This window comes from Acinonyx jubatus, chromosome D2, assembly GCF_027475565.1.
Source record: "Acinonyx jubatus isolate Ajub_Pintada_27869175 chromosome D2, VMU_Ajub_asm_v1.0, whole genome shotgun sequence".
In the NCBI taxonomy this organism is placed as follows: domain Eukaryota; kingdom Metazoa; phylum Chordata; class Mammalia; order Carnivora; family Felidae; genus Acinonyx; species Acinonyx jubatus.
Window position 1 is genome coordinate 30,994,871 of NC_069393.1, and position 26,097 is coordinate 31,020,967.

Here is a 26,097-nt window from a genome sequence, read left to right on the forward strand (position 1 = left end):
ACCTCCTCTGGAGGGCCTCTAGGCTCAGGGCCTTTGGTCATCCTGGTGAGGCTGGGGGAGTCCTGTGAAAGTGAGGACCTCAGGGTCGTGCCCGGCTTTTCAGGGTACTGGCGCCCCAGACCCACCTCTCCCACACCCCTTGCTGAAGGCACCAGGCTGTCCTTGTCCGGAGAGCCTGGATCAAAGGCACTATTGAAGAGGCTTGTTAGAGCGGGGGATGCCAGGGGCAGAACGGCGCTCGGGTGGGGGGGGGGGAGTTGGTAACCAGAAGACTGAGTCACCACGGGCCAATTGTGGTGAGTGGGCAGCGGGTGGCTGGAGCCAGCTTTTCGGGCTGGGAGGAGAGCCCAGCCAAGAGGCCCAGGAAAGGGGTGTGCTGGCAGCCCTGTGGAGAGGTTGCCACTGGCTCACCGGGACACCTCCACGGGTGAGCAAGCCTATTCCTCTGCAGTCCCTTACGCAAGCCGCCTTAGGTCAGGGCAGCAGACCAGACGGCCAGGTCAGTACTGCGGGGGCGGGGGCGGGGGCGGGGGCGGGGGTGGGCTTGAGTCTCTTGAGTCTCCCCCACACTGGAAGCCCAGAGTTGGGACTGGGCTGAGGGTGCAGTGAGAGTGGCCAGTGTGCACCCACGGAGGCTGGTCATTGAGTAAGAGCCGCTCCATTACTGGGACGAGTCACCCCCAACTCTCTGGGTCCTGTTTCCCCCTTGGGTTAAGTAGGGGTGAGTGGGGACAGTTCAAGCCAGAGATAGTGGAATCTGTTTTTCATCACTTGATTGGTGTGACTGGGTGTAGCCCTGTGTTGAGAAGGAGTCTGAGGCCCTGTCCAGGCAGGTGGAGATTGATGATTGATTAGTAATGTCTGCCACAGCCTCTGGATGGGCCCTGCTGCTGTGTCTTTGCACATGAACTAGGTTTTCTCTACAACCCTCATATTCTCTCCATCCTGAGATTCCGAGGCTTGTCTGACAAGACCTCCCACATCCTGGTGCTGCCTCTGGATCCTGAGATGCCAGTGGAAATGGGTCTTGATTTTTCTATCTCCAAAAGGGAGAGAAGGCCTTCACTGAGCCGTTCAGGCCTTGACTCTAAAACTCATCGTTCTCAGGGTCACCGAGCCCTTTCTTGTGCCCCGCTGTGTGCAAAATGGAGTGTGCCCGTGTTCCACAACCTTCTCCCTGTGTGAACCTGGCTGAGCCCTGGGAGTTTCCCTTTTACTGGCTGTGTGATTTGGGACAAGTCAGTTAAGCACTGACCCGTGGTTGGTAAAGTGGGGGTGATGGTGTCCGTGCCCGTGGAACACAACTGCATGTGTAGCGTGCTCAGCCCCAAGATGGGGGTGCTCGTGAAAGGCTCAGAAGAGCCAGTTTCTTTGCCCATTCTTGACCTGGGCTTTGGATGGGAATTTTGATGAGGGTGGGCGGGGGAAGTTCAAGGGCAGTTTCAAAGCATCACCAGGCCCAGACTTTCGGCTCTCCGCCGCGCTCTGCGGTGCCGAAACCATAGCCCCAGCCTGAGCTGGCTTCTCCGTAAACTCCCTGGTCCCTCCCTCTAACCAGCCCCATAAAAAGGGAGCAGGGCAGGAGGGAGTCCGGCTGCAGACTTTGTAATTTGGCTTGGAGGCGGCTCCTGTTCGTTTTAACCAGGCTGTAATTAGGGCTGGCACCCGACACCCCTCATTACCGGAGCCTGGAAGGAGGACTCTAATTATAGCATGCTGGGTCCCGGCTGGAGTGGTGGGGGGCCAGGCAGAGTGGGGGGGGGGGGGGACTGCAAGGCCAGCAAACGGCTCTCCGGGGTGGGGCCGCAGTGCGTTCCCCAAGGCTCCTCATTTCTCTAGCTTCCAGAGCCATTCATGGGCAGGGTGGGGCATAGGTTGAATGGAGGCCTCTTCCCCAGGGAGAAGAGGACCCAGAGGAGCCCAGGAGGCTCATCCATTCATGCAAAAAGCATTTATTAAGCATCTACTGTGTGCCATGCTGGCACTGGGAGTCAGCAGGAGGCACACGTGTCCCACCCAGCCAGGGATGGTGTTCAGGCAGAAAGTGCCACTAAGGACACTTGCTGCTGAAAACATCTGAGTATGTCCACCCGGGGTGGCAAACAGCCCCTGTCTCGAGGCTTGAGGGTCCCCAGTTGCCCCATTCACTCTCCAGGGACCCTTCCCCAGCCTCACGTGGCACAGCAGGAGCTCGAGGACCCTGGCCCAGAGCCCACACAGGTGGTTAAATGCTGCGACTGCCACCGTGCATCTGGCCCCTGGGACGAGGATTGGTGGAGACCCGGGCATTGAACAAGGAAATGCACGGATGAGTATGTAACTCGAAAAGGTGATGAGGGCAATAAGGAAAAGAAATACTAGAGGAGGAGCCAGGGCCCCGGTGTAGCTGGGAAGGGCAGGCAGGGCCGGGCTCTCTGGAGAAGTGACCTTCCAGGCGAGACCTGAAGGCAGAAGGACTCAGCCAGGCGAAGACGGTGGGGTGATGATGCAGCATTCCAGGTGTCTCCACTGGAGGCCAAAAGAATGGAGTCCTGCAGGCTGGGAGCTTCTGCTCTGAGGTGTCCCCATGCCAGGTGGAAGCAGATGCGGTGGGATTTCTCCTGCACGTGGCGCAAAGAGGACTCGACCGTGATTGTGGATGTACAGTCCCGGCCCAGCTCTGCCAGAGTGCTGTGTGACCTGAGGCCAGTCACACCCTCTCTGGGCCTTGGCATCCTCATCTGTCCCCTGGGAAGCCCCTGCAGCCTGCAAGCCCTCCTTCCCTGCCACCACCCCTGGCTATTTGAGGAGGCTGTGAGTAGCAAATCCCATTGAAATACCACATTTTGGGACGCCCTGACTGAAGCGAGGGCCCTGCAGCCGGGGTGGGGGTAGGGAGGCCCGGGAGCTCTGGCTGAGAGGCTGAGAGCTTGGGGCTGAGAACTCCAGGCTGTCCCATTCTCTTTGCTGAGTTAAGAGCCACCCGGAAGCAGACACAAAGGCAATTGTCCTGAGCTGGAGTCTGCCCCTAGCCCCCCAGCCGAGAACAATCGGGGAGGAACAGCAAGGCCATTTGTCCAGCACGGAGTGCGGCAGTGACGGCAGCTGGGAAAATGCCGAGTATTTCTCAGCTAAAATTAGACACCTACTAAACCTTTACATCAAGGGCAATCTGAAGCCTCTATTGTTTTGAACTTGAGATCCCAGAGGACATGGGAACCAGAGGGTCTCAGGACAAGCACGTGAACTTCTCTCTCCCAGGGGCTGGACCAGCCAATCCCAAGCCATCCCTCACACCTCGAGGGTGCCCAGTAAGGAGGAGCAGGCTAGGGGACAGAGGGACAGACAGGGAGGGAAGGGGTCTGGCTGGCCAAGGGCACCAAGTGTGGTGGCTCTCACAGCTCTGGTTCTCTACTGGAGACCTTCTCCCTTCAGTAGTGACACCGTTGTGCCCTGGGCCGAGTGGCTGGAGCGGGAGGGTTGGGGGGCGGGGGGGTGTTGAAGGAAGTACAAGAAACATAAATAAGAAAACAACTCTCCATCCTTTGTGGAGGAAGTGGCCAGAGTAGGCATCTCTCTGCCTGTCGGGGACAGGTCCTACCACTGGGCTCCCAAAACCTGGCTTAGAATCTCTCCTCTGCTGCTTGGGGACTCGGGCAAGTTCCTTACCCTCCCGAGTGGCTTCGGGTAAACAGTGGAGGCGGATAGGTGAAGAGTCACAGTGTTGGAAAGATGGTGACAATGGTGACAGTAAAAACAACAACGCAGCTTCTACTCAATACGTCTTTGTGCTGCGTGCCAGGCGCTGCTCTGAGCGGCGTCATCACTCCCGTTTTGCCGATAACGACACTGAGGTCCGGAGGAGCTAAGTAGTAAGGTCCAAGGACACAGGTGCAGGTGACGGCTGTCATTATCCTTACTGCCACTCGCCGGAACCCGAGTCAAAGCTGAGGTAGCGGGCACCATGCTGCCATGCGATTCCTTCGGTTCCTTTCGAAAAGCGTCCAGCGGAATCATAGAAGCTCAGGGAAAGGGAGCTGACTCCATCAAGCACTGTTAGGTGGGCTAAGCGTTTGATACTTCTGTTGCGAGACACGAGAGCATAGAGGACCGGCAGCAGCCCCTGGGAACCTGTTAGAAATACACGTTTCGCTTGTTAGAAATGCCCCGCTGCCGACCTGCTGAGGGGGGGACCTGGTGGGAGAGGAGGAGGAAGGCCACGGTGCGCTGGGATTTACAAGCCCCCAGGTGACCCTGGTGTGCATGCGGCGGTTTGAGAACGCCTGGCATAGAGGTTAACGAGCAGGGGCTTAGAGTCGGCGAGATCCAGAGTTAAGTGCCGACGACCCTGCTCTGTGACCTTGGGCAAGTGACGTAGCCTCTCTGTGCCTCAGTTTCCTGGGTACCGGGGATCGTAGTGCCTCAAAGGTTGTTGGGAGTATTCAGTTGGATGATGTATGCCAAGCGCCCTGGGCAGTGTCTGGGAACGGGCTGGCCTGTACACAGCAGGGGACCCGCTATGACTCAAGGCCATTGCAAAGGGAAAGGTGGACCTGTGTGGCCAGGGAAGCCCACGCGTCCCAGCTGGAGTGCAGCTCTCCCTCCGAAGCAGCCTAGCAGAGCTGAAGGTAACCCCACTGGCCCGGGGCTGAGGGGTCGAGGGTGGCTGACCTCCTCCCCACCGGGCTGGCTCCCCGGCTTTCAGGAGCCTTCAGTGTTCATCAAAGAGACACATGAACCGCATGAGGCCCTTTTCTCCTCCCCTTTCTCAGGGAAAGAGCAGAGGCGTCTCCAGGGAAACCAGGTTTGAGAATTAGTCTGGAGTCAGGGAGATCTCCAGACCTTGGGCTCATGGGGTCACGGCCCTCGGCTGCACGCGGGTGGCCTTGCGGTTTCCAGGAGAGTATCCTGGTTCTTGTCCTCACCACCTGCGTGTTTTTGACGGCTCCTTGGAGGTCTCTGGGGAGCCCTGTTCCCTTTCATGCCCTTCCTCCCCAAGAGGAGGCTCCTGGGGCCGGGCCCGGCAGGGAGCACAGCCCTACCTCCAGGATCCTGGTGGGAACCCTCCCACAACTGTCCCCAGGGCCCCCGAGCCACCTACACGCTTCAGTGGCCGCAGCTCTCGCTGCGAAGTGAGCACACGCGTTCATGAGATTGTGTCCATTTTCCAGATAAGCCAAGGCCCCAGAGGGTGAGGCAGCCGGCCTAGCCGCACGGTGAGCAGGAGGCCAGCCCGGGACTATTCTGGTTTTTCCTTCCACGGAGCCACGCTTCTCCCTCTTCCCCTTTCCCCTCTCAGACTCCCTTACCCCCTGGGAGAAATCCACCAAAGAGTGGCACATTGAGGGCTGTGGTGGAACAGGCTCAGAGCCATGGGACATCTGCCCTGAAGTGACACGGTGGCAAAGCTGGGGTTGACCGGGTCCTACTCTTCTTCATACTGTGTTTCAGGCCCCTTTCCTCCCCTCTGCCCTCACTGGGGCCCAGCTGCCCTTCTCTGGAGAAGACCTCCGTCACTCAGTGCACCGGCCAGACACCTGCCCTCTCACCCTTCCTCTGGCTCTGGCTCAGAGGTCAAGGTGAGCAGGCCGAGCCCTGAGCCAAGGAGGCCCAGGGATTACATCAGCAGGTACAAACAAGCAGGCAGGAGCAGGGCTGGGAGTCCCGCGGGGCCGGGGGTGGAGCTCCACCCGCCCCACGCGAGTCTGTTTCATTCCCTTCTTCCAGCTTGCATCAGCCTTTTGCAGCTCCTGTCATCACCGCGTGGGCCGGGGCAGCGGCCGGGAGGCTGGGGCAGGGTGGGCAGCGAGTGGGGCGGCTGGCGGGCACCTCGAGCCCAGAGGAACAACCTAGATCTACTGGTCATGTCAGTCAGTGATCCCGGCAGGCCCCGGCAAGGCACGCCCACCATTTCTTACTGCAAAACTCAACAACGATAAAGAATTAGCCGGAGCACTGGGCCGCCCACCTGGCAAAATAGTTTCACACTTGGGACCTTGATAGTGCCAACAACCCTGGGCGGGGGGGTGGGTGGGGGGAAGCAAGTAAAAGTGGCCCCATTTCCCAGAAGGCAAGATTGAGGCCCAGAGGGAAGCGGCTTGCCCAGGGTTGCTTCAGAAGCCAATGACAGCGCCATGTGTTTCGGCTTGAGAAAAATATGAGGGATTATGGGGGCCTGGAGAATGAGAAATCCCTATGGCAGTCGAGGTGGGAGTAGTCAAAGCATGCTTCCTGGAGGAGGTGGGCCGGCTCCCTGACTGAGAAGGAGGGAGCTTCAGACACAGCTATAGCTCTGTTTCTGCACTGATGGTGGGTCAGCTGGCAGAAGGGCTGTCACAGGACTGTGAGGCTAGGCTAGAGGCAGACGGAGCGGGAGCCTGAGTCAAGATTTGGGATCCTTAACCTTGAACTTTTGCTGTGAGCTTCTCCTGGGTGGGACTGAAGCTTGGCCATTGCTCTCCAAGGCCCTCCCATAGGCGTGATCAAGGGGAGGCGAGGATGTTTGATGAATGAATGAAAGAGTAGGGGTGAGTCCCTGCCCACCACCCTGTCCCCCTCGAGGTATACCCGAGCGGCCATCTGGGTCTTCCCCTTGGCTTGAGACACCTGTCTCCCCGCGTCTTAACTGCTGACAACTCAGCTGTTCACCGGGCCCAGGGCCAGGGTCTCCTCCACCAGTGGAACCAGAGGGAGGCAAGGGCAAGAGCACTGGGCCGAGTGCCAGGATGCCCACGTTCCTGTCCAGCTTTGCTTCCAACCTGCTGTGTGACCTGAACCCAGTTGCTCCCACCTCTGGGAGGCTGAGTCCGCAAGGTCCGCCTTCCTTGGGGTCACGGAACCTCAGCCCGGTCCTGGCCGCGTGGAAGAGGCAGAGCAGGAGCGTAGGAGTGTGGACGAAAGGCCCGTGATGGATGGCCACCTTCTTCCCCTGCTCTCAGGGCCCGAGTGCAAACCCAGGCGGATTCCAGGCTCGGAAACGTACGAGGAGAAGCCCCCGCACTGCTCCGCTCACCCTCGGCCGCGGGCGCCGTCAGGTTTCTCTTCCTCTGTTCCTCTCCCCGTGACTCGGCCTCCACCTCTATTCATCTCTCCTCCTTCGTCCCATGCCCCATTTCACAGATGGGCAAAGGCCAGAGTCTGCACCCCCTTTCTCTCTGTCCCTGCCGTGGTTCTCTTTGTGCGAACGTGATGCCAAGATACCAGGGTCGCTGTAGCCACTGACTGGCTGTTTGCCCTTGGACAAGTCACTGCTCCTCTCTGGACGTGAAGGCCTTAGACTCAGGTCTAAGGGCCCGCAGCCCAGGGTCTGAGCTGCCTCCCCGGTGCCTGCCAGGTGGGCCCACAGCCAGCACCGGGGCAGGGTCTGGCCGGGCGTGGTGATGGTGCCAACGGCAGCGGGCAAGGATCGTAGCAGATTTTCCACTTTGCAAAGTGTTGGCAGTTGTCTCCCCCCTGCGAGGAGGGCTTGTGCAGCCCTAGAGCATGATGTGATGCCGAGAAGGCAGGGGAAATTTGTGCCTCGGAGCGCCCTAAGAACAGGCCTGACTCCAGACTTCCCGGGAGAACATGCAGGCACCTTGCCTGCAAGGGGAGTCTGTCAGGCAGCCCCCGAGCCAGAGGCTGCACGCACGGGCTTTTTGACTTTTCCAGAACACAGGGACAGGATGCTGGCATCCTTCTGCCCAGCACCCAAATGTGCAAAGCCAACCTCATGTCACCGCCCAGTGGCTCCCACACCAGCTCTGCGTCCGCATCCTGCGGCTTCTCCGGCGGCCCGGAAAGCTGTGCCAGGGGCAGCCGGGCCAGCTGGCCTGCGCCCGTGACGTGATGTGTGGGACTGTGCCGAGCGCCAGAGAGATGCCTTGTGCATTTCGCTGTAGGTTCAAAGCGGCTTAAAAGTCTTCGGTCAACAGCCTTGCAAGGGAAACAGAATATGCCGCTGTATATGGTGACACCTCATTAAGTAACAAAATATGTGTTGTGTCTAGAAAAGTCCAAGAGGACCGATGTCCCGTGTTCATTCTGGGACACGGGGGGGGGGGGGGGTGGGGGGGGGGAATGGGTTGGTTTTATTTTCATTCTTGTTTCTTCCCAAATTGTAATCAGAAAAGGCCAAGGGAAAAAAAGCATTTTCATTAGAAGGACAAGGAGGATTTTTTTTTAATGTTAATTTATTTATTTTGAGAGAGAGAAAGAGTGCACAAGAGTGGGGGGAGGGGTGGGGGGGCAGAGAGAGAGAGAAAGAGAGAGAGAGTGAGAATCCCAGGCTGACAACCTGGAGCCAGATGAGGGGGCTCAGCCTCACAAACCGTAAGATCACGACCTGAGCTGAAATCAAGAGTTGGACACTTAGCCGACCGAGCCACCCAGGCGCCCCTAAGGAGGTTTTTTAAAATACAGTCCCTTCTCCTCCCCTGGGAGTCTAGAGTCCAGTTTTTTCTACTGGCTCTGCTGCTCAGGTGCTGTGTGATTTTCAGGCCAGGCCACACCCTCTCTGATCTCCATTCTAGAGGACAGGAACGAGATGGTCCCTGAGGTTAGTGGCATCCTTCAGCATAGGGTTTCCAAAGGGGCTGCCCCCCCATGGCTCAGGTCAGCCCAACCGGTGGGCATCCCCTCTGGCCACTCCCTCCCACCTCCACCTGCCACCCCAGGTGTTAGAGAAAGTCCTGCGTCCCCAGGAGGCCCAGCTAAACATGCAAACAGGATTTCCAGGTTCTCCAGGAGCTTGCCTTCCAGAGAGCAGACCTGTCCAGACACAGACAGCAAACAATCAAATACAGGAAGAAGGTATTTCAGAGAGAGATGAACTCTGTCCAGAAAAACAGACAAACAAACAAAACAACCGTAAACCCCAGGACAGTGCAGACCTAGCACCGGGGAGAGCAGAGGATGACCAGAGTACATTGGCGGGTCAGGGAAGGCCTCACCTGGGAAGGAGCAGGTGGCACTGAGGTCTCCGTGACAGAGAGTCACCACAGGAGCACAGGGAGATTGGCCGGCGGGGCGCGTGCATTCCAGAAGGAGACAACTGCAAAGGCCCTGCGGTGGGAATAAAGGAGGCACGTTCAGGGGGCAGGAAACACGCATGGGTGGCTTAGAGCACAGCGGTGACGGGTGAGCATCTGAAGTCAGACTGTTCAGTGAGGGGTAGGACTTCATTCCAGGTGCAAATGGAAGCCATGGGAGGGGAGGAGGTAGGCAGGGGAGGAATTTATTTCTGTCTCATAAGATGGTACCGGCTGCTGTGAGGGAGTGGAGAGAAGAAGGGAGCACAGTGAGGAGGTCTGAGCGGGAGCACATGGGCTTGGAGACTGAAGGGGGTGGTGGGGGCAGCCATGTGGTTGAGGCACATCTAGAAGGTTTATCTAGCAGCCTCCAGGTCCATCAGCAATGTGGGTGGGATGCCAGGGAGAGAAAGGAGGCCTCCCGACATAGGACTCCCAGCAGCTGGGTGTTTGGTAGAGGCTGAACGTGCAGCTCAGACCCCCCGCCCCATCCTAACTCTGAACGGAGGAGAGATGACCAAACACAGGGGTCCCCACAGGCCTGAGCCACTGCTGTTGTCTTAGAGCATGGACGTAAACGGCCCAGAGACAGGAGTCACTGTCCCAGCCCAGTTGGGGCTCCCTGGGCATCCAGGGGAGAGAGGTTGTGGACTGGGACTGTGCATGGGGGTCTGCGTGTGTCTGTTGGTATGAGTATGCGTGTCTGACTGTGATGTCTCGGGGACTGCACCGGGCGAGGTTGGATCCCTGTTTGGCCCAGGCACCCAGAACAAGTCTAGGACTTGTCAGGCCCGTGGAGGTAGGGAGGCCAGGTGCTGGGGTCAGGAAGCCAAGACCCTGTTCCCTTCCAGCCAAGCTAGTAAACTCTGGAGAGACTCCGTTTGCTCATCTGCAAAATGGGCAGGAAAATAGCTGCCCCCCTGCTAATCCCTCGGGGGCATGGTGGGCCAAAGGAGGCCTGTGGTTTAACAAGAAGAGCTTTGGGTTTCTTGGCAGCTATGAGTCTGAGCATGTCTTTTTTATTCATTTCCTTGAGCTTCAGGGTCCTCATCTGTGAAATGGACCGCCTACGTCCCAGGATTGTCGTGCTGCTCATGTGTGTTATCCCATCGTGTGCTGGCAACTGGTCATTATCTGGAATGTGATAGATGAGAGGGCTTTGAGCCCATTGTCAGAGAGAAGAGGGGGAAGCAGAATGCCCCCTCCTGAGGGCCCAAGCCTCCAGGTGTAGTGACACGCTGGGACCCGGGGCTCGGAAGGGAGCCTAAAATTAGCCCTAGAGACGCCCAGGCCGAGGGAGTCCAGTGACCGAAGGAAAGGTGGGGAGGGAGGGCCTGGACCCTTGAGTGTGGAATACAGCCTCCCCAGGTACCCCTGGGAGCCTGAGCCCAGTAACTGTAGTGTCCCTCCCAACTTTGTAAGCAGTGGGACCCCCAATAAAATGGGCCTGGGCTCCGTTCCGGGATTCTGAGCCCACCCTGGGGCCTCGTCTCCAGCCTCCCGTCAGTTCCTTCGCTTGCCCCTGAGCCCTTCCAGGGGAGACATTGAGGATCAGCCAGACACCTCCCTTCAGGATGCAGGCTCCTGCCACAGCTGGCCATCTCCGTGAGGCCGCTTCCTGTGGCCAGCACAGGAAGTGATGTCATGGGCACAGGCAGGTCTACAGAGGGTATGGGAAAAGGGCTGCGCAAGGGGCCTCCTTTGTTAGAAGTAGCTCCGCGTCCCCCAAGCCCGCCAGCCCCCATTTGTCATCAGTAACGGCCATTGTAACCACCTCTGAGGGGGGCCCCAGCCTGAACCCCGCAGCCGCCAGAAGCCAGGGCCAGATGGAAGAAGGGCTTTGTGTCCAGGGAGGGGTCCTTCCATGGGGGGTTTATGTGTTTTTAAAACATAATAATAAGTGGCCTCCGTCCCCCCCACCCTCCCCACTCCCCACTGAGCACATCAGCCTCACGGTGAATGGAAGAGATTTTCCATGCAGTGGGAGGTCAAGTCTGGCGGGAATTAGCCCGTGTCCAGGGGCTAGAGAAAGACTGATTGCTGATGATAAATGTGCCCAGCGTGGGGTGTTTCTCGCTCCCTCACCTCCCGCCTGCTCCCCTTCTCTCCTCCCAGTCCTGCCCCACCGGTGTGGGCACCGCCTCCCGCCAGCCAGCCCTGGAGACACAGCCCTGGAGATGCCCGCCTCTTGGTGCTGAGCCTAGGGGGCTCAGGGCTGGCCTTGTCACCCACCTGGGGACAAAAAGAGTGGGCGGGGATGTCAAGGCCCCGCATACCACCTCAGCCTCATGCTGAGGTCTCTGCCCTGGGCCAGACGAGAGCGGACCCGGCTGAGATGGATGGTAGTGAGTTTCCATCCCAGGCAGGGGGCATACGGAGACCGAGCGTTTCCCTGCAGCCCTGCGCTGGCTGTGCTGTCTGCCCTCCTCAGTCCCGAATCAGAAGCCGCGCTCTGGCCCGGCTTGGCTACTGATTTGCTGTGTGATGTTGATCAGTCGCTTTCCTTCTCTGAGCTGATAGAATGCGAGACTCCAGGCCCCTCTGATTGTGACTTCCTGTGCTTCTGCCTGTTCTCCCCTTTCTTACAAGTGGGGAAACTGAGGCCCCAAGGGGTGAAACAACCTCCCCAAGGTCTCAGTGGCAGAGTGGGGGTTTGAACCCATTCCTCTTGGGGTCCCCGGAAGGGAAGCAGAAGCCCTCTGTGAGGGTTTTTCATTCAGGAATATCTGAGCACACAGCTCTAGCCTCTTGCTCCTCTCAGCAGCAGCTCTGGAAGATACGGTTTCTTCCCTTTGGTCCTGAAGCCACGTCCTTCGTCTCCAAGGCCCTGGCTCCTGCTTATTCCAGCGGCTTAGGTGCTGGTACCTCTTAAGCCTGTGGCCTTGACTTCTTCCCTGTCAGGTGGGAGCCTGTGTCTCCACACTGAGTCCTGCCCGGGTCCAGCACCTGGCCGGGTCCTCCTGTCAGGTTCACAGCTCTGTTCTGCCAGCTCCGCTCCTCTCCTAGGGCCTGGTTACCCCGTCCTGAACATTTCGGGGGAGGGGGGGGGGGGACACCGACGCTGCCAGACCCACCCTGGTTACCTCTCCTCCCGCATTTTAAGTGGGTTGTGAACAAAACAGAACTCGTCCGTGAGGAAGCCAGCTTGGTGGTGAGGGGGTGTCAAGCCGTGTCTCGTGAATATTTGAAAGCAAGGCGACAAGGCCAGGGCAGGCAGCTGCACGCCCCAGAGGCTGGAAGCTGTCATGCGGGAGAGGAAGCACGCTGTTTTGCGTGACCTCAGAGGTTAAACTTGTAGCAATGGTGGGAACCTCAGACAGCAGATTTCAGCCGAAAGTAAGGAGGACTTTTCCGTTAGGTCTGTTCAAAGGAGAACCTGGCTGAGAAAAGCAGTGGTGAGTTCCCCGTCCCTGGAGGTATGTGAGTCAAGGTTGGATAGAGTGGATGGGGGATGTTGTTCAAGATGGCCCTTGAAGTAACCTCTATTCCTGTGAGGCTGCATCCGAGTGAGACAGGCTGACAGGAGCCCTCGTGCAGGCAGCTATGGGGAAATTGGAAGTGAGGGTTTGAATGGCACCCACAAGAGGTCCCACCTGGAGGTGCTGGCGGTCCTCGATCTGAGACCTGGGCGGGAGAACCTGGGCATGGCCGGGAGAGTCCAGCAGCAAATAGTTCCTCCTCCTCCCTCCCTCCTGCCCCCAGGCTCCCCTCACCTTCTGCTTTAGGACCACAGTCTGTGCTGGGCCTTTAAGCTAGGAATAACAGTGGCCAAAAAGGTGACCCCGCTTTAGGGAAATTGGCTTCAGGAAGAAAAAATCTACCCAGTAGGACACCGTCACACGCTGACAGATTCCATCTCAAAGTGATCGAACCAGAGTAGGCCTTGAGGGGTTGGCTCGACCAGCTTCCTGGCCAAATGGGGGCCAAGAGCAATGCCAGTCCCCAGCTGGGGTGCAAGCCCAGAGCCCCTGGCCCCAGGGGTTGCTCTTCTCCAGCGTGTGTGGTTACATCTGTGTGTCTTCCATACCTTCATCTTGGGACGGCTGGGCCACTTGTGTATGTGGCTGCGAAGGCAGGTTGCATTTTAAATGAGTTCTATTAGAAAAACGCACTTCACGTGGGACATCTTCCCGCCAGCAGGAAATCCAGATCCAGATCTGGCCTGGCAGGTGCAAGCTCTCTTCCGTGGGGGACTCTCCTGAGGTGTCTGTCTCTTCTGTAAAGATGGAGCTAAGGGGAGGACCGTAGTGGAAACCAGGGAGGCAGGTGAGGGAGGGACCTGGCGCTTTCTCCCATTGACGAGGCGACCTCGGGCAAGTCCCATGATGCCCCGTGGCTTCGTCTGGAAAATGGGAAGATAATCCTCACCTTGGGGTTTGTGGGGAGTAAATGGGGTGAAGGGTGGCAAGTACCTGGCACTTAGTTCCACACTTTCGTCGTAGAAATAAATGCCAGTTACGGTTCAGAAGTCGGATTCCGGTATCCGGCTGCCCAGATTTGCTCCCTAGCTCTCTGCCACTGACTAGCTGTGTCGCTCTGTGCCATTTACTTCACCTCGCTTGGTCTCCGTTTCTCATCTGTAGCATGGGCATAATGATCGTGCCTAATAGGGCATAGGGGCCGTGGTTCCCAAACTGTGCGCCGAAGCACCCCAGGGTGCCGCGACACATTCCCAGGGGGCGCAGCGGGGTATTATTAACCTTCGAGGAAACACAGACCCACTAAACAGCTGCAAGATACAGCGGCAACTGTTGATTTGAGGTAGCTTATGATTTCGACATCGCGTCACACTTTTTCCCTTTACGTGGCCTCACGTCTTTGCAAAGGTGGGATTTGGGCGTTTGGAGGTACTCTGAGACAGACCAGGAGGGTGGAGGCTCCAGTCTGATTCCAAGATTTGAGAACTTGTGCAGCGCCCAAGTGGTGCACACACGCCCGTTGGTAAGTCATTGGGGCGGTTTAGGAATGGAGTACAAATGTTATTTGTTTCTTTCGGTTTAGGTGTATGATTTTTTCAAACGGCTACCAACTTGTTAGGACACACACACACACACACACACACACAAGTTGTTCAGAGCTAACTGCTTAATAAACCATTAGGAATTCCTTTTGAATCTTGGGGTAAAAATTACTAAGACGCTAAAAACCAAAGAAGTTGAGGGGCCTCTGTCAGCCTTGTTGCAGGGACTCTGTGAGTTCGTATGAAGTGCCCTGTGACAGCATCGGGCAGGGTAAGCATCCGGGAACCCTGAGACGCCATTACTCTTCTCCCTCCAGGCTGACCCCCACACGGCAGGCTCAGGTGGCCCTCAGCCGCGACGACCCAAGCCAGGGCCAAGGTGGAGGAAAAGTGTCCACTGATGAGGGCGGGGGCCCAGCTCAGCTGTTCCCCAGGCTCTGGCAGCACTCCCCCACCCCCACTTTTATTTGATCTGCTTTCACTGAGCACCTACTATGTGCCTGGCAAGCCTGTAGGCTGCCGGTGGTCCACCTGGGGAGGAACTCTCAGGTCAGACCTGGTTCTTGTCTCCTGGCGGCATCTGAATCCAGGATGCCTGGGGGGCGGGGGCATCGCAAAGGGGAAGCAGCTACATCTAGAGCCACCCTGCACTGCCATGCCAGAGACGCATCGATGAGGATGCCCTGCCAAGGCCAGAGATGAAGCTTCGTGCAGGGGTGGAGAAGAGGGCTGGGGCAGGAGGGCGGGGCCGGGGGCCGCCAGACTCGGGGCCTGCTGCACTAATGGATGTCTAATGTTTACTTTGCTCAGCCGCGTCTGCGCCTGCTTTATAAATGAGCCGCATTAGGGTGATAAAACAAAGTCGTAAATACAGCCCGCAGTGCCGCAGAGAGCCACGGCAGCCATCACCTGGGGGCTGGGGGCCGCGTGGCTGGAAGGCAGAGCTGGCATGCACCTGCACCACGGGCTCCCACGCACCTTCTCTGATGGCCGCCACCCCCCAGAGGGAGGCCCGGTACCCCATGTCACGGACGGGGTGCCTGAGGTCAGTAAGGGCGACTTCAGACCCAGGGGTGTCTCAGTCTCAAGCCTGCACCTGCCTCTCACCCCTCGGGCCTGAGACAGAAGCAGGGTGCCGGCGGCGGGAGGTGGGCATGGGGCTCTGCTGCCCACACGACCTCTTGGCTACACCCTGCGCTCTGGCCACTGGGAGGCCAGTGTCCAGCTCCCTGGGCATTGTTTCATCTTGCCATCAACCGCTCAAGCTCCCAGAACCTAGGGGCTGCCGGTTTACCTACCAAGAAGGTGCCTCCCTGCCTGGCAGAGGGAAGTTTGTTTTATGACCCGGAATGCTTCGGTGCTCTTCCCGGGGCAGCTGCTCACTAAGCGGGGGCCTCGCGTCCGTCATCACCCCGTTTGGATGGCCTTCAGTTTCTTCAGCTTTGAAACAAGGGCAGTTCCAGCCTTGCTGACCCTTTAATGAGAGAGCTCTTGGAATTGTAGGGTCTTGGCCAGTGTCAGGATCTGTTAAGATCCTCAGATGTGGGGACACCCGCCATGTCCCAGAGCTACTCCAGTGAAGGCGGTGTGGAGCCCTGGGCGGCTCCCCAAACGCCAGGGTCTGTTTATTGGGTCTGCTTCTTGCTGGCTCTGTGCCCTTGAGCAAGGTGCTTAACTTCTCTGAGCCTCAGCTTCCCCATCTACAAACTGAAGACTAATATTAAATACCTTACAGAATTGTTAACTAAAAATACAGCACCGAGTGGGAGGGGAGCATTCGTTGCCATTTTCACGCTGCGACTTGTACCTACTGTGCGCCAGGCTGCTCCTGGGCACTCAGGCTTGTCGTGTGGTCCCCAAAACAGTCCAGAGGACGGTGTTTACCTCCTGCCATCTTCAGAGATGAGGTAATGACGTCGGAGTTCTGTCCTAGGGGCACACAGAACATGCTGGATGGAGCTGGATTCATACCTTCTTGCCAGCTTCGCCTTTGTTCCCATAGATCACACACACACACACACACACACACACACACACACACACAGACACACACACACAGCTGCCCCCCTCCCTGGGACCCAGAGCCAGCAGCCAGTGACAACCTGGTCCACTGAGGGATGGCCTAGCTTGGGCGTTTTAGCCCCCTTGGCCCATAGGGGGATGCCTTGGCACTGAGCATGTCCCATCGTGGCCTCCTGGGTTGAAAGACAAGTGCCTGATCCCAGGGACCACTTGCGCCTCTGGGGAACCCCCCCCCCAAATCAAGCTAGGACAGTGACAGGGCCACGGTTGGCTCTAAGGGGCTGGGCAGGTGCACACCCCTGCAGCTTAATTCATGGTTTCCTCTGGAGCTTAGCAGAGGAGGACAGCCCCCCACCGCTTGTCCCAGCCACCTGATTATTTGGCACTTGGTGTTGGAAAGTCATTTTTCCTAAGTGGATTGCAAACCAATAGCCTGGCCTGGCCTGGTTTCCCTCCCTCCCACTACTGGTGGTGGCCAGCCCCTCTCCCTTCCTGTTTGTCTCACCTCCTGAGGCGCTGTTCTTTCCAGGGATGCAGGCGGGCCAGGGTTTCCATCTGGCCCCTTTTGGGGGAGGACATTGCTGCGGGCACAGCCTATCTGCATTCCCAGGCTCTGAAGTTTCCTTGTCTGTTGTAAGGGTGGAGGGTGTGTATTTTGCTGTGGCAGAGACAACAGTCCAGAGGAGGGGAGGCTCTGGGTAAAGGCTGCTGGGAAGAGGGGCTCCATTTCTATGCGGCTGTCTGCCTTGGGCTTCCTGGAGGAGGGGGCAGGCCAAGCACCAAGGAGCCCAGGCCCGGCGCGACCGCCCCACGTCACCCCTCGTCACGCCTCTGTGGACCCCGGCTTGTCTCCCCACTTCCATCAGCCTGGCTGCCTGCAAAGGGCAGCTGTGCCTTCAGGGCAGAGCTGGCCTGGTTTGTGCTCCAGGCACAGTCACCCACTCCCACCCTTCACCTGCTGTGACATCACCGCGGGACCCTGGAGGGAAGCTCCAGAGGTCCAGTGCAGGGGACGTTGGAGAGGGCTAGGGGGGTGGTATCCTCACCCGGACGGATCGCTTCAGCATCCCGGGCCACCCTGACTGCTCCTCCTGGAAACAAGTCAAATCACACAGTATCAGAGAGCTAGGACCGGTGTGTCCAAAGCACAGGCTCTTAAAAGCTGGGTGGGGTGGGGAAACTGAGGCCCCCGGGAGGTCACGGAGGGCATCCCAGCTGGTCTCCAGCTGCCCACCCCTCCTCCGAGCCTGCAGCCTCACGAAGCCCGCCTTCCCTCCACAGGCACTGATTCCGGCAGCGAGGTGCTCCCTGACTCCTTCCCCTCGGCGCCGGCTGAGCCCCTGCCCCACTTCCTGCAGGAGCCACAGGATGCCTACATCGTGAAGAACAAGCCCGTGGAGCTGCGCTGCCGCGCCTTCCCCGCCACGCAGATCTACTTCAAGTGTAACGGCGAGTGGGTCAGCCAGAATGACCACGTCATGCAGGAGGGCCTGGATGAGGCCACGGGTGAGCCTACCCCCCCCCTCGTCCGGTCACCCCCAGCACACCTGGGCCCAGGGGTTCCACCCTGGGCTCCCTGTCAGACTTCACATGGCCGTGGCTTCCCCCCCGCCCCCATCCGCCGCCTCAGTTTCCCCTCTGGGATTCACCCCTGATCAGTATTTCCCCAAGGGTTGTCCCAGTCTGACTTTGGGTTACCAAATGAAAGTGCACCGAATCCTTGCTGAGTGCTCACTCTTTTTCTGGTTTCTCTCTGTCTCTAGCTTACATCACGGAGCAGTCTGGGGGCGGGGGTGGGGGTGGGGGGCTAGAGCTCTTACACACACGCACGCACACCCCAGCACCTGCTGTGCTCCCCGTTTAACAAAGAGCTCCCCCCCCCAGCCCCCCACCGGCACGCAACTAGAATCCTAGACCATCGTGAGTGCGGGAGGGCCTCAGTGTCTGTGGGAAGTGATTCTGTTTCTTTTCATGAGAATGCTGCGTTTCCTTCATAGACATCAGTTGTTTTCAGTTTAAACAAGAGGTTGGTGATGTCACGTAAATAACCACGGAGGGTGTGCTATAGGATGTAGCCCAGATCCCGAGGGTGAGGTGAACTTGGGGTCTCCGGGGCACCCCCAGTGGGGCCCCCGAGGCCAGGTGGTTGCTTATCCGTCCCCAGGCCCCCGTTTACAGTACAGGACCCTCTGGGGTGGAGAGCCTATCCGGGGTTCAGGCCAGGGAGGGGGCGTCCGCTGCTGGTTACCTGTAGGTGGCCAGTGTCGGGCAGGCCCAGCCAAGCCCGGGCTCTGGGGGTCCTTCGCCCCACAGCCCGCCTCAGCTTTGGTTTTGAGGCTTTCACCCCTTCCCTCCGTCTCTCCTCTCCTTCTGTCTCTCCTGCCTCTGCCCCTTCTCACCCCTGTCTCTCTGTGTCCCTTATGTCTGTCTGTCTGCCATCACCCCCCCCCCCCCCGCCACCACATACTCTCTCTCCTTTCTGCCTCCTTCCGACTTCTTTTTTCCTGGAAAAAGCTCGCAGATTTCAGAACCACCCAGGCCTAAAACCATACCCCAGAATGTACTTAATGCCACCCCAAACCGTATATGTTAAAACGGTAAGTTTTGGGTTATGTATATTTTACCAAAATTCTGAAAGCATTTTAAAAAATAGATTTAGAGTGTCAGGCTCACCCAAAATCTAAAAATAAAAAAAAGGAATGTTGAAAAGAGAAAAAAAAGGAACATACCCCAGCTGCCCCTGTTCCCTGTTCTGTGTGGCTCTGGGAAAGTCACCCACCCTCTCTGAGCCCCAGGTCCTCTCATTGTAAACTGGGATGTTAACGGAAGGTCCCGGTGGGTGTGGAACAAGGTGGCATAAAGTGCCAGGCGCTCAGTAAACCCCCATTTCCTCCGTCCTCTTTCTGGCTTTTTCTTGGCCTCTTTCCTCTTGAAGCCTGTCCTTCTTTCTCTGTCCCCCTGAGCCCCTCCGGGCTGTATCAGAGGTCACTTGTGGGGGTCCAGGCAGAGCAGAGGGATGGTGTACCCCCCTGGGGCCTCTCAAAAACCTTGCAATTAGTAGTAATAGTAACAGCATGGCATCTACTCCCCTGGTACCGGGCTCACGAGCCATGCCAGCCCGAGAAATTGGGGCACTCTTGTCCCCAGTAGCTACAAAGAATAGACTGTGGTCCTGTGGGCACTCCCTTGGCAGCAGTATGGCTGGTTTCATCCTCCTGCTCCCCACCCTGGCCCTCTCGGTGGCTCTGGAAAGACAGGGGATGATAGCCGTGGGCCAGAAGAGGCAGGACGAGCCGACCCTACCAGCTTGTGCCAGGTCGGGACAAGAGCCCAGTCCTGGGTGTCCTGGCCCAGGTCCCACCTGCCCCTTAATCACCATGCTGGAGGAGGTGGGCATGGGGGCGGGGGCACCTGGTGCTGGGGACCAAGTCAGTGAGACTGCAGGTCCCTGTCCTCCTTCTGGGTGATGATTTCTCTGTCCAGCGGTTGGGTGCTTCTGGATGGATGACCCCCTTGAGAGGGACCCCCCTGTCAGTTTCACAGCCTAGTGAATAAGGAGTGGGGGCCCCCTCTGTGCTGCCCTGGGCTATGCAGCATTGCTCAAAGGGCCAGGACTCCAGGCAGCCCCTGTGAGCAGCCAGCGTCATCCCTCTGAAGCAGCCTCTGCCCTCCTGGTGCTCCTCAGGGGCAGAACCCCAGCCCCCTCGCATTTAGATCCCTGGCCGTCGGGAGGGGGTTTCCCTCACTGTCTGGGCTCCTCAGGCAAAGGGCATCCTACCCCATGGTGCGGGAGAGTTAAGGCAATGAGTTCACTGGAAAGGTCCAAAGAGGTCATGCATCTGGAGACAGCTTTAACCAGGGCAAGATACCAGATAGCTGATCTCAGCTCTGCCGGTACCTCGAGGTGGTACTTAGGGCCTGCCACTGACCCTCTCTGAGCCTCAGTTTCTTCATATGTGGAAGGAAGGGGCTAGATGAGACCCAAATGACCTTCCCGAGTAGATTTGTGTTCAGCCTTGGCTGGGTGCTATGGCAGAGTGATTGCCATGATCGCTCTAGAGTTTACCCCGAGTGTTTTACTGTGATGAGGGAACAGAAGCTCAGAGAGGCTGAGTAACTTAGTGAAGGTCACACAGCTGGGGAGTGAGGGTGGGGCCAGGACTCAAACCTGCCCAGCCACCCAACCCTACACTTGACCATCATGCCACAGTACCACAGAGTATAGAGCTGACACTCCCGCCTTCGAGAGGCTCATCAGAGCCCATGTGCGGGCAGAAGAGGGTGAGCTGGGACACGTGGCAGGGAGGAACAGCTTTAGGAATTCTGAGACGGGGACAGTCAGGAAGGGCTTCCTGGAGGAGGGGGCCTCACAGTCCTCCCACAAGCTTTGGGGAAGAGCTTTGGATGGGCGTCGTCATCCAGAGGGTTCACTCGTTCCCTGAGCACAAGGGGCTTTTATCGAGGGTTGGCAGGAGAGTGTGTGACCCTCTCTGGGTAGGCTGGTGGGTGCTGTTATGCAGGGAAGCCCCCAGGCCCTGGTTGGGAGCTGCTGAGAGGTCCTAGGAAGAGGGGCCTCCCCCCAGCTCCAGCTCCTAACCAGAGACAGGCCACCTGCTTTCTTCACGTATTTCTGGAGCACCTTTCCTGGGCCAGGTCCTGGGCCACAGCAGTGAGCAGGGCAAAGCCCTGCTTTATTCTCCCGCGGGAAATATTTAACAAACAAATTATCAGTAGATAATACAGTTCCAGATAGCAGTCAGGGCCGTGGGGAAGTCAGGCTGGGCGGGGGTTGATAACTACGCAGCCCAGTGTCCAGTATGGTGCTTTGAGAGTGGGTGGAGATGGGCCAGGGTCAGAGAGGCGTTCCCTCAGGAAGTGAGGCCCAGCCCAGAGCCGATGGCGACCGGGAGTCCACCGGGCACAGAGGCGACGGAAGAGGGTTCCAGGCAGGAGACTGGGTGTGCAAAGGCCCTGTGGCAGGGGAGACCATGAAGAACTGGAAGATGCCCGGTGAGGCTGTAGTGGATAGACTGTGCAGGGCCAGAAGGCCACGTGGGGGATCTGGGTCTTCACGTCGTGAGGACTGGAGGCACAGCCAGGGGACGCGTGGCATTGTGCGCTGTGAGGAGCGCACACCAGCTGCGGGGCAGGAAGCGGACTGGACGGGGCAGAGGGCTTGTGTTAGCCCTTGCAGTCTCCAGGGGAGAGGCAGTGGTGGCTGGGGCCAGGGTGGAGTCGGAAGAGATGACAAAATAGATGGAAATGCAAGCACTTGGCAGAGACAGAGGTCCTGGTGCCACGTCCCGTGCTTCCTATCCTCAGACCCGCCCCCTGATGCCATCTGTCTCCTCCTCTCAGGCCTGCGGGTACGAGAGGTACAGATCGAGGTGTCGCGGCAGCAGGTGGAGGAGCTGTTCGGGCTGGAGGATTACTGGTGCCAGTGCGTGGCCTGGAGCTCCGCGGGCACCACCAAGAGTCGCCGGGCCTACGTCCGCATCGCATGTAGGCCGTCCTGACACCCCAACCTGCTCCCTTGGGCCCCTTCCCCCTGCCCACACCCCCTGGAGAGGAAACTCCACAGCTGTGGGGGCATCCCTTGCCCGCTGCAGAGACGTGAGGGCACATGGATGCCAGCTCAGAAAAGGCCTCCTGGACCCAGAACTTAAGCCACCTCTGGCCTCGGGATTTCTAACAGCCTTTTGTAGCTACGTCTGTATAAGGGAGCTGCCAGCTTCCTCACCAGCCTGGGTTGTTGTGTGCTTAGGATCCCAGCGTCAGGGAGGGAGACCTGTTCCCCCAACCCCACCTGGTGAGGCCCCCACTTTGGATGAGATGCCCAGGCAGAGCCCAGTTTCCTTGGCGTGCACTGCCCCCTAGTGGCTAGAGTGGGACACGTGAGGCTTCTGTTCCGCCCAATTGTGCCTGGTGACCCCACTTCCTTCTTCCACTCCTTCTTCCAGACCTGCGCAAGAACTTCGATCAGGAGCCTCTGGGCAAGGAGGTGCCCCTGGACCAGGAGGTTCTCCTACAGTGCCGCCCACCAGAGGGCGTGCCTGTGGCTGAGGTGAGCGGGGACTAGAATACTCGGCATGGCAGAGACCATGATGCCTCAGCCTTCCAGAGCTCTCCCCGTTTCATAGATGGGAATATCGAGGCTTGAGACAGAGAAGAGAACTACGGCCTCTGCAGAACTCGGCGTGTGCTAGACCCCAGCTCGGCCCTCCACAGGCATAACCCCTCGGGATGGGGAAGAGCTGGGGCCAGATCCCCACGGGCTACTTGAGCAGGCCCCAGGCTGAGTCTCTTGCAACGGAGGTGCCTGTGGCTGTATCTTCCTCCCCCGCCCAGAAGCCGAAGTCCCAGCTTGGTGGATGCCAAAGGGCCTCACCGTGCATGTGTCCGAGCACGTGGCCTTTGCCCTAACGGCGAAGGGCTAACACTTGTGTTGCACATCCAGGGAGTCAAGTACCGTCCTCCACACTTTGCACACTAACTTGTTTAATCCTTGCATCAGCCCTATGCGGTGGGTGCTAATAAATTCTGCCTTACGAATGATGAAATCGAGGCTGGCGTTAAGCCCCTCCCCAGGGCCGTCTAGCTGGTGGGGTGCTCGTCGCAACCACTGTGTTCTGCAGTATTCGCCACGGGGCCCGGCCCGTGGAGGTCCAGCCTCACTCTGTCACCACCGCGGGTAGACACGGATAGAACTGCGGTCCTGTTTATGGCCGGGCCTCCCTTCCCCTCCAGAGAGGGCCCACTCCCCGCGATGCAGGTAAGCAGGTAGCGGGCCCTCATGCCCCCCACCCCCATCCCTGTAGGTAGAATGGCTCAAGAATGAGGACATCATCGACCCCACCCAGGACACCAACTTCCTGCTCACCATCGACCACAACCTCATCATCCGCCAGGCCCGCCTGGCAGATACGGCCAACTACACCTGTGTGGCCAAGAACATCGTGGCCAAGCGTCGCAGCACCACTGCCATGGTCATTGTCTTCGGTACGGGTCCTGAGTGGGGGTGGGGGGGGCAGCTTGGGCCATATGCCCACCTCACCCCACCCTACACTGGAGGTCGGCAGGACCCTGGTGGACACGTGGGAGGATGCGGCTGGGAGAGGGGAGGTGCCTTCCCCAAGATCACACAGCAGCTAGTGGTCGAGTCAGGCACTCGTGGGCTTGGGGCTAGAACAGGGCCTCATCAGCATCCTCACTCCCAAGCCTGGTGACCCAGCAGAGTGCGGAACCGCTGCCCAGGCCTGTAGGATGTTCCTTGCTGTTCCCTCCGCTGGGAGGGGCAGAGCTATAGCTGAGATGCCCCGAGTATGGAAGAAAGAACCCTGTGTCGGGTTTCAGGCACAGGTCCCCCGTTACCAGGTGACCCTGGGTAAGCGTCAGCCCTCCCTGGACCTTTGCTTGCCATCGCACAATGGGGCTGGGAACAGACAGTGACCCCCCCGCCCCCGGTCCCCTCCAGTGTTGACGGTCGCAGCCAGATTTGTCTGCTGGAAACTGAGCCCCCAGTGCCGCAGCCGGTGGGGTCCAGTTAGGAAAGGCCTCAGCAGAAGGGCCTTGTCAGGACTGGAGATGGGGTCTAGGGGACCCACGGGCCGCAGAGCCAGGCTGACCAGGTGACACGTGCTGCCCTTGCAGTGAACGGTGGCTGGTCCAGCTGGGCGGAGTGGTCACCCTGCTCCAACCGCTGCGGCCGTGGCTGGCAGAAACGTACACGGACCTGCACCAACCCGGCCCCGCTCAACGGAGGCGCCTTCTGCGAGGGCCAGGCCTTCCAAAAGACCGCCTGCACCACCGTGTGCCCAGGTGAGGCCCTGGGCCGGCGGGCGTCCTGCCCACACCCAGCCCGCCCCGGTCCCCAGCCCTGCCTTCTGTGCCGTGGCGTCTGCTGCGGTCAGGACAGCCGCTCTCTCCCCATGGTGGTGCTTGTTCTGGGGCCCACAGCTGGCCGAGCAGGCTGGACACGATGCTGTGGCCTGTGCCCTCTCGTTCTGCGCCCGGCTGCTAGAGGGACGGAGAGAGAGGCTCTGAGCTGCAGTCTGCCGGCGGGGGGGAGGGAGGGGAGCCCTTCCACCCTCCGGGCCGTGGGCCAGGGTCCCTGCGCTGCCCGGGGTCAGAGAGCCTGTCCTCCTGCCTGAGACTTTGGCTGCCGCCCCTAATCCTGCAAAGGTCCTCTCTCCCCTCACCTTTGTCTCAGTCTGCGCGTCCGCGTCTGTGGGTCTGTGCGCGCCTGGTTTTGTCCCGCCCCTTCCACGTTTGCGTGAACCATGTGGTACATTTCCCTTGGGTTTGTGTCTTCGCGGGTGCACCGGGCTGTGTCTGTGTGAGTGGCCTCCTGTGTCTGTTTGTGTCCTCTCTGCCCGCACGGTGCCCCTGACTGCGCTGGCAAGGGGCCATGTGGCCATAGGTGGATGGATCTCTTCGTGTGGCTTCTGTGTCCTGGGCTCCCGTCCTGCTGGAGTGTGTGTGTGTGTGTGCGCGCACCGCTGTGTGCCCTGGGCTCGCCTCCTGCCATAGTGTGTGTGCGCGCGCGCGCGCGTGCGACTGCACCGCTGTGCTCTGCACGCATACCTGTGCACGCATGTGCCCCACGTGCCGTGTGCTGTGTGCTCCTGCAGTGGACGGAGCGTGGACGGAGTGGAGCAAGTGGTCAGCCTGCAGCACTGAGTGTGCCCACTGGCGCAGCCGCGAGTGCATGGCGCCCCCGCCCCAGAACGGAGGCCGAGACTGCAGCGGGACCCTGCTCGACTCCAAGAACTGCACCGACGGGCTGTGCATACAGAGTGAGTCCTTGCGAAGGCGGGGCCCGGGGGCGGGAGCTCGAGCCGGATGAGGCCCCTCCCACCCCGCCCCGCCCCGCCCCACAGGCCGGCCCCAGGCCTCCAGCGCTGGCCTCGGTGGGGCAGCCCCTGGGGCCTCTGCCCATTCGCCACGTGCATCACCTCATCTGCGCGTTTCCTGTCACATTCACCATCCTTTCTTTGCCACCTATGTCATTGTCTTTCCCTTTATTTCCCTCGACAGATAAGAAAACTCTAAGTGACCCCAAAAGCCACCGTAAGTCCCATTTCATGGCTGTCCTTTTTTTCTCTGGGGGACCCTTGCTCTCCTTGGCTGGCTTTTCCAGGGTGTGGGGTGCAGGGCAGGGCAGGGCGCAGGGAGACTTGAAGGTGCCCCCCCCCACCAACCGTCCATGGCCCCCCCCCCCACCTTGGCCCCCAATGCTGCACGTGCCACGCCCTCCGTCATGTGCAGACAGGCAGACCCTCAGCCCACAGAAAGGACACCATCCCGACCCTCCCATTACGGGAGAAGATGAGCCTCAGAGAGAAGGGACTTATCCAAGGACTCAGCCAGGATTTGAGCATCAGTACTTACGTGACCCACGCCCGTGCTCTTAGCCTTGTCCCCTCAGCCTTCCTCTCCGCAACAGAGCCGGTGCAGAGGCCCATACCATCCCTTCCGGTGCCCCTACTGTATCCCCCAGCGAGGTTCTCCTAGCGCCAGCCCCGAGGGGGTCTGGCCCACTTACCCCCCAGGCCGTCCTGAGGCCACACCAGAGCAGTAAAGCTGCTCGGGCAGATCGGCCTCTGGTAATTAAACCATAATTTCCAAATAATTCCGGGTTCATAAAATCAGCAGTGGGCCCCTGGGCCCGACTCACAGGGGGACCAGGCTCGTGACTGGTGAGCGATTATCAGGTGACCCTCGATGGTTAGGGAGAGCATCAGGAGGCAGAGCCGAGCCCCGAGGGCCTCCTGGCAGCTCTCCCGGGCGCCAGGGCCCTCTGGGGAGCCCAAGAGTGAGGGCCACCGAGGAGAGATGGGGCCAGAAGGTGGCAGAAGTGGGCGGACACCAGGACTGAGCCGTGCCCTGCCTCCCAAAGGCTCAGTCGGCACCAGGAAAGTGGGGCTTGGAAGGGTCCAGGCAGGGAAAGCAGGCTTCTCTGTCCGCGGGCCCTCCCAGGAGGGAAGACTGGACGTTGGCTTCCTGGAGGTCCCCAAACAAAAAAGAGGGAAGAGCAGGCATCTTGGCTCGGCCTGTGGGCTGTCCAGTGTCCTAGCCACTCACCATGCGTGGCTCTTCCCACTTCCATTTAACTTGGTTGAAACTAAA

At 59.1% G+C, this 26,097-nt stretch overlaps 1 protein-coding gene across 2 annotated transcripts in view; it reads left to right on the plus strand.

Annotated features, from left to right (window-relative positions):
* The window catches only part of UNC5B (unc-5 netrin receptor B), an 81,851-nt gene that overhangs the window by 44,280 nt on the left and 11,474 nt on the right, over positions 1-26,097 (plus strand). Inside the window, exons 2-8 of one of the 2 annotated variants that reach the window (XM_027062198.2) lie at positions 17,251-17,475; positions 21,328-21,471; positions 21,930-22,033; positions 22,788-22,968; positions 23,620-23,787; positions 24,600-24,764; positions 25,006-25,038. In XM_027062198.2, the coding sequence (XP_026917999.2) occupies positions 17,251-17,475; positions 21,328-21,471; positions 21,930-22,033; positions 22,788-22,968; positions 23,620-23,787; positions 24,600-24,764; positions 25,006-25,038 (1,020 nt within the window). The remainder of the gene's footprint in view (positions 1-17,250; positions 17,476-21,327; positions 21,472-21,929; positions 22,034-22,787; positions 22,969-23,619; positions 23,788-24,599; positions 24,765-25,005; positions 25,039-26,097) is intronic. The other variant, XM_027062199.2, reaches the window with a different exon arrangement.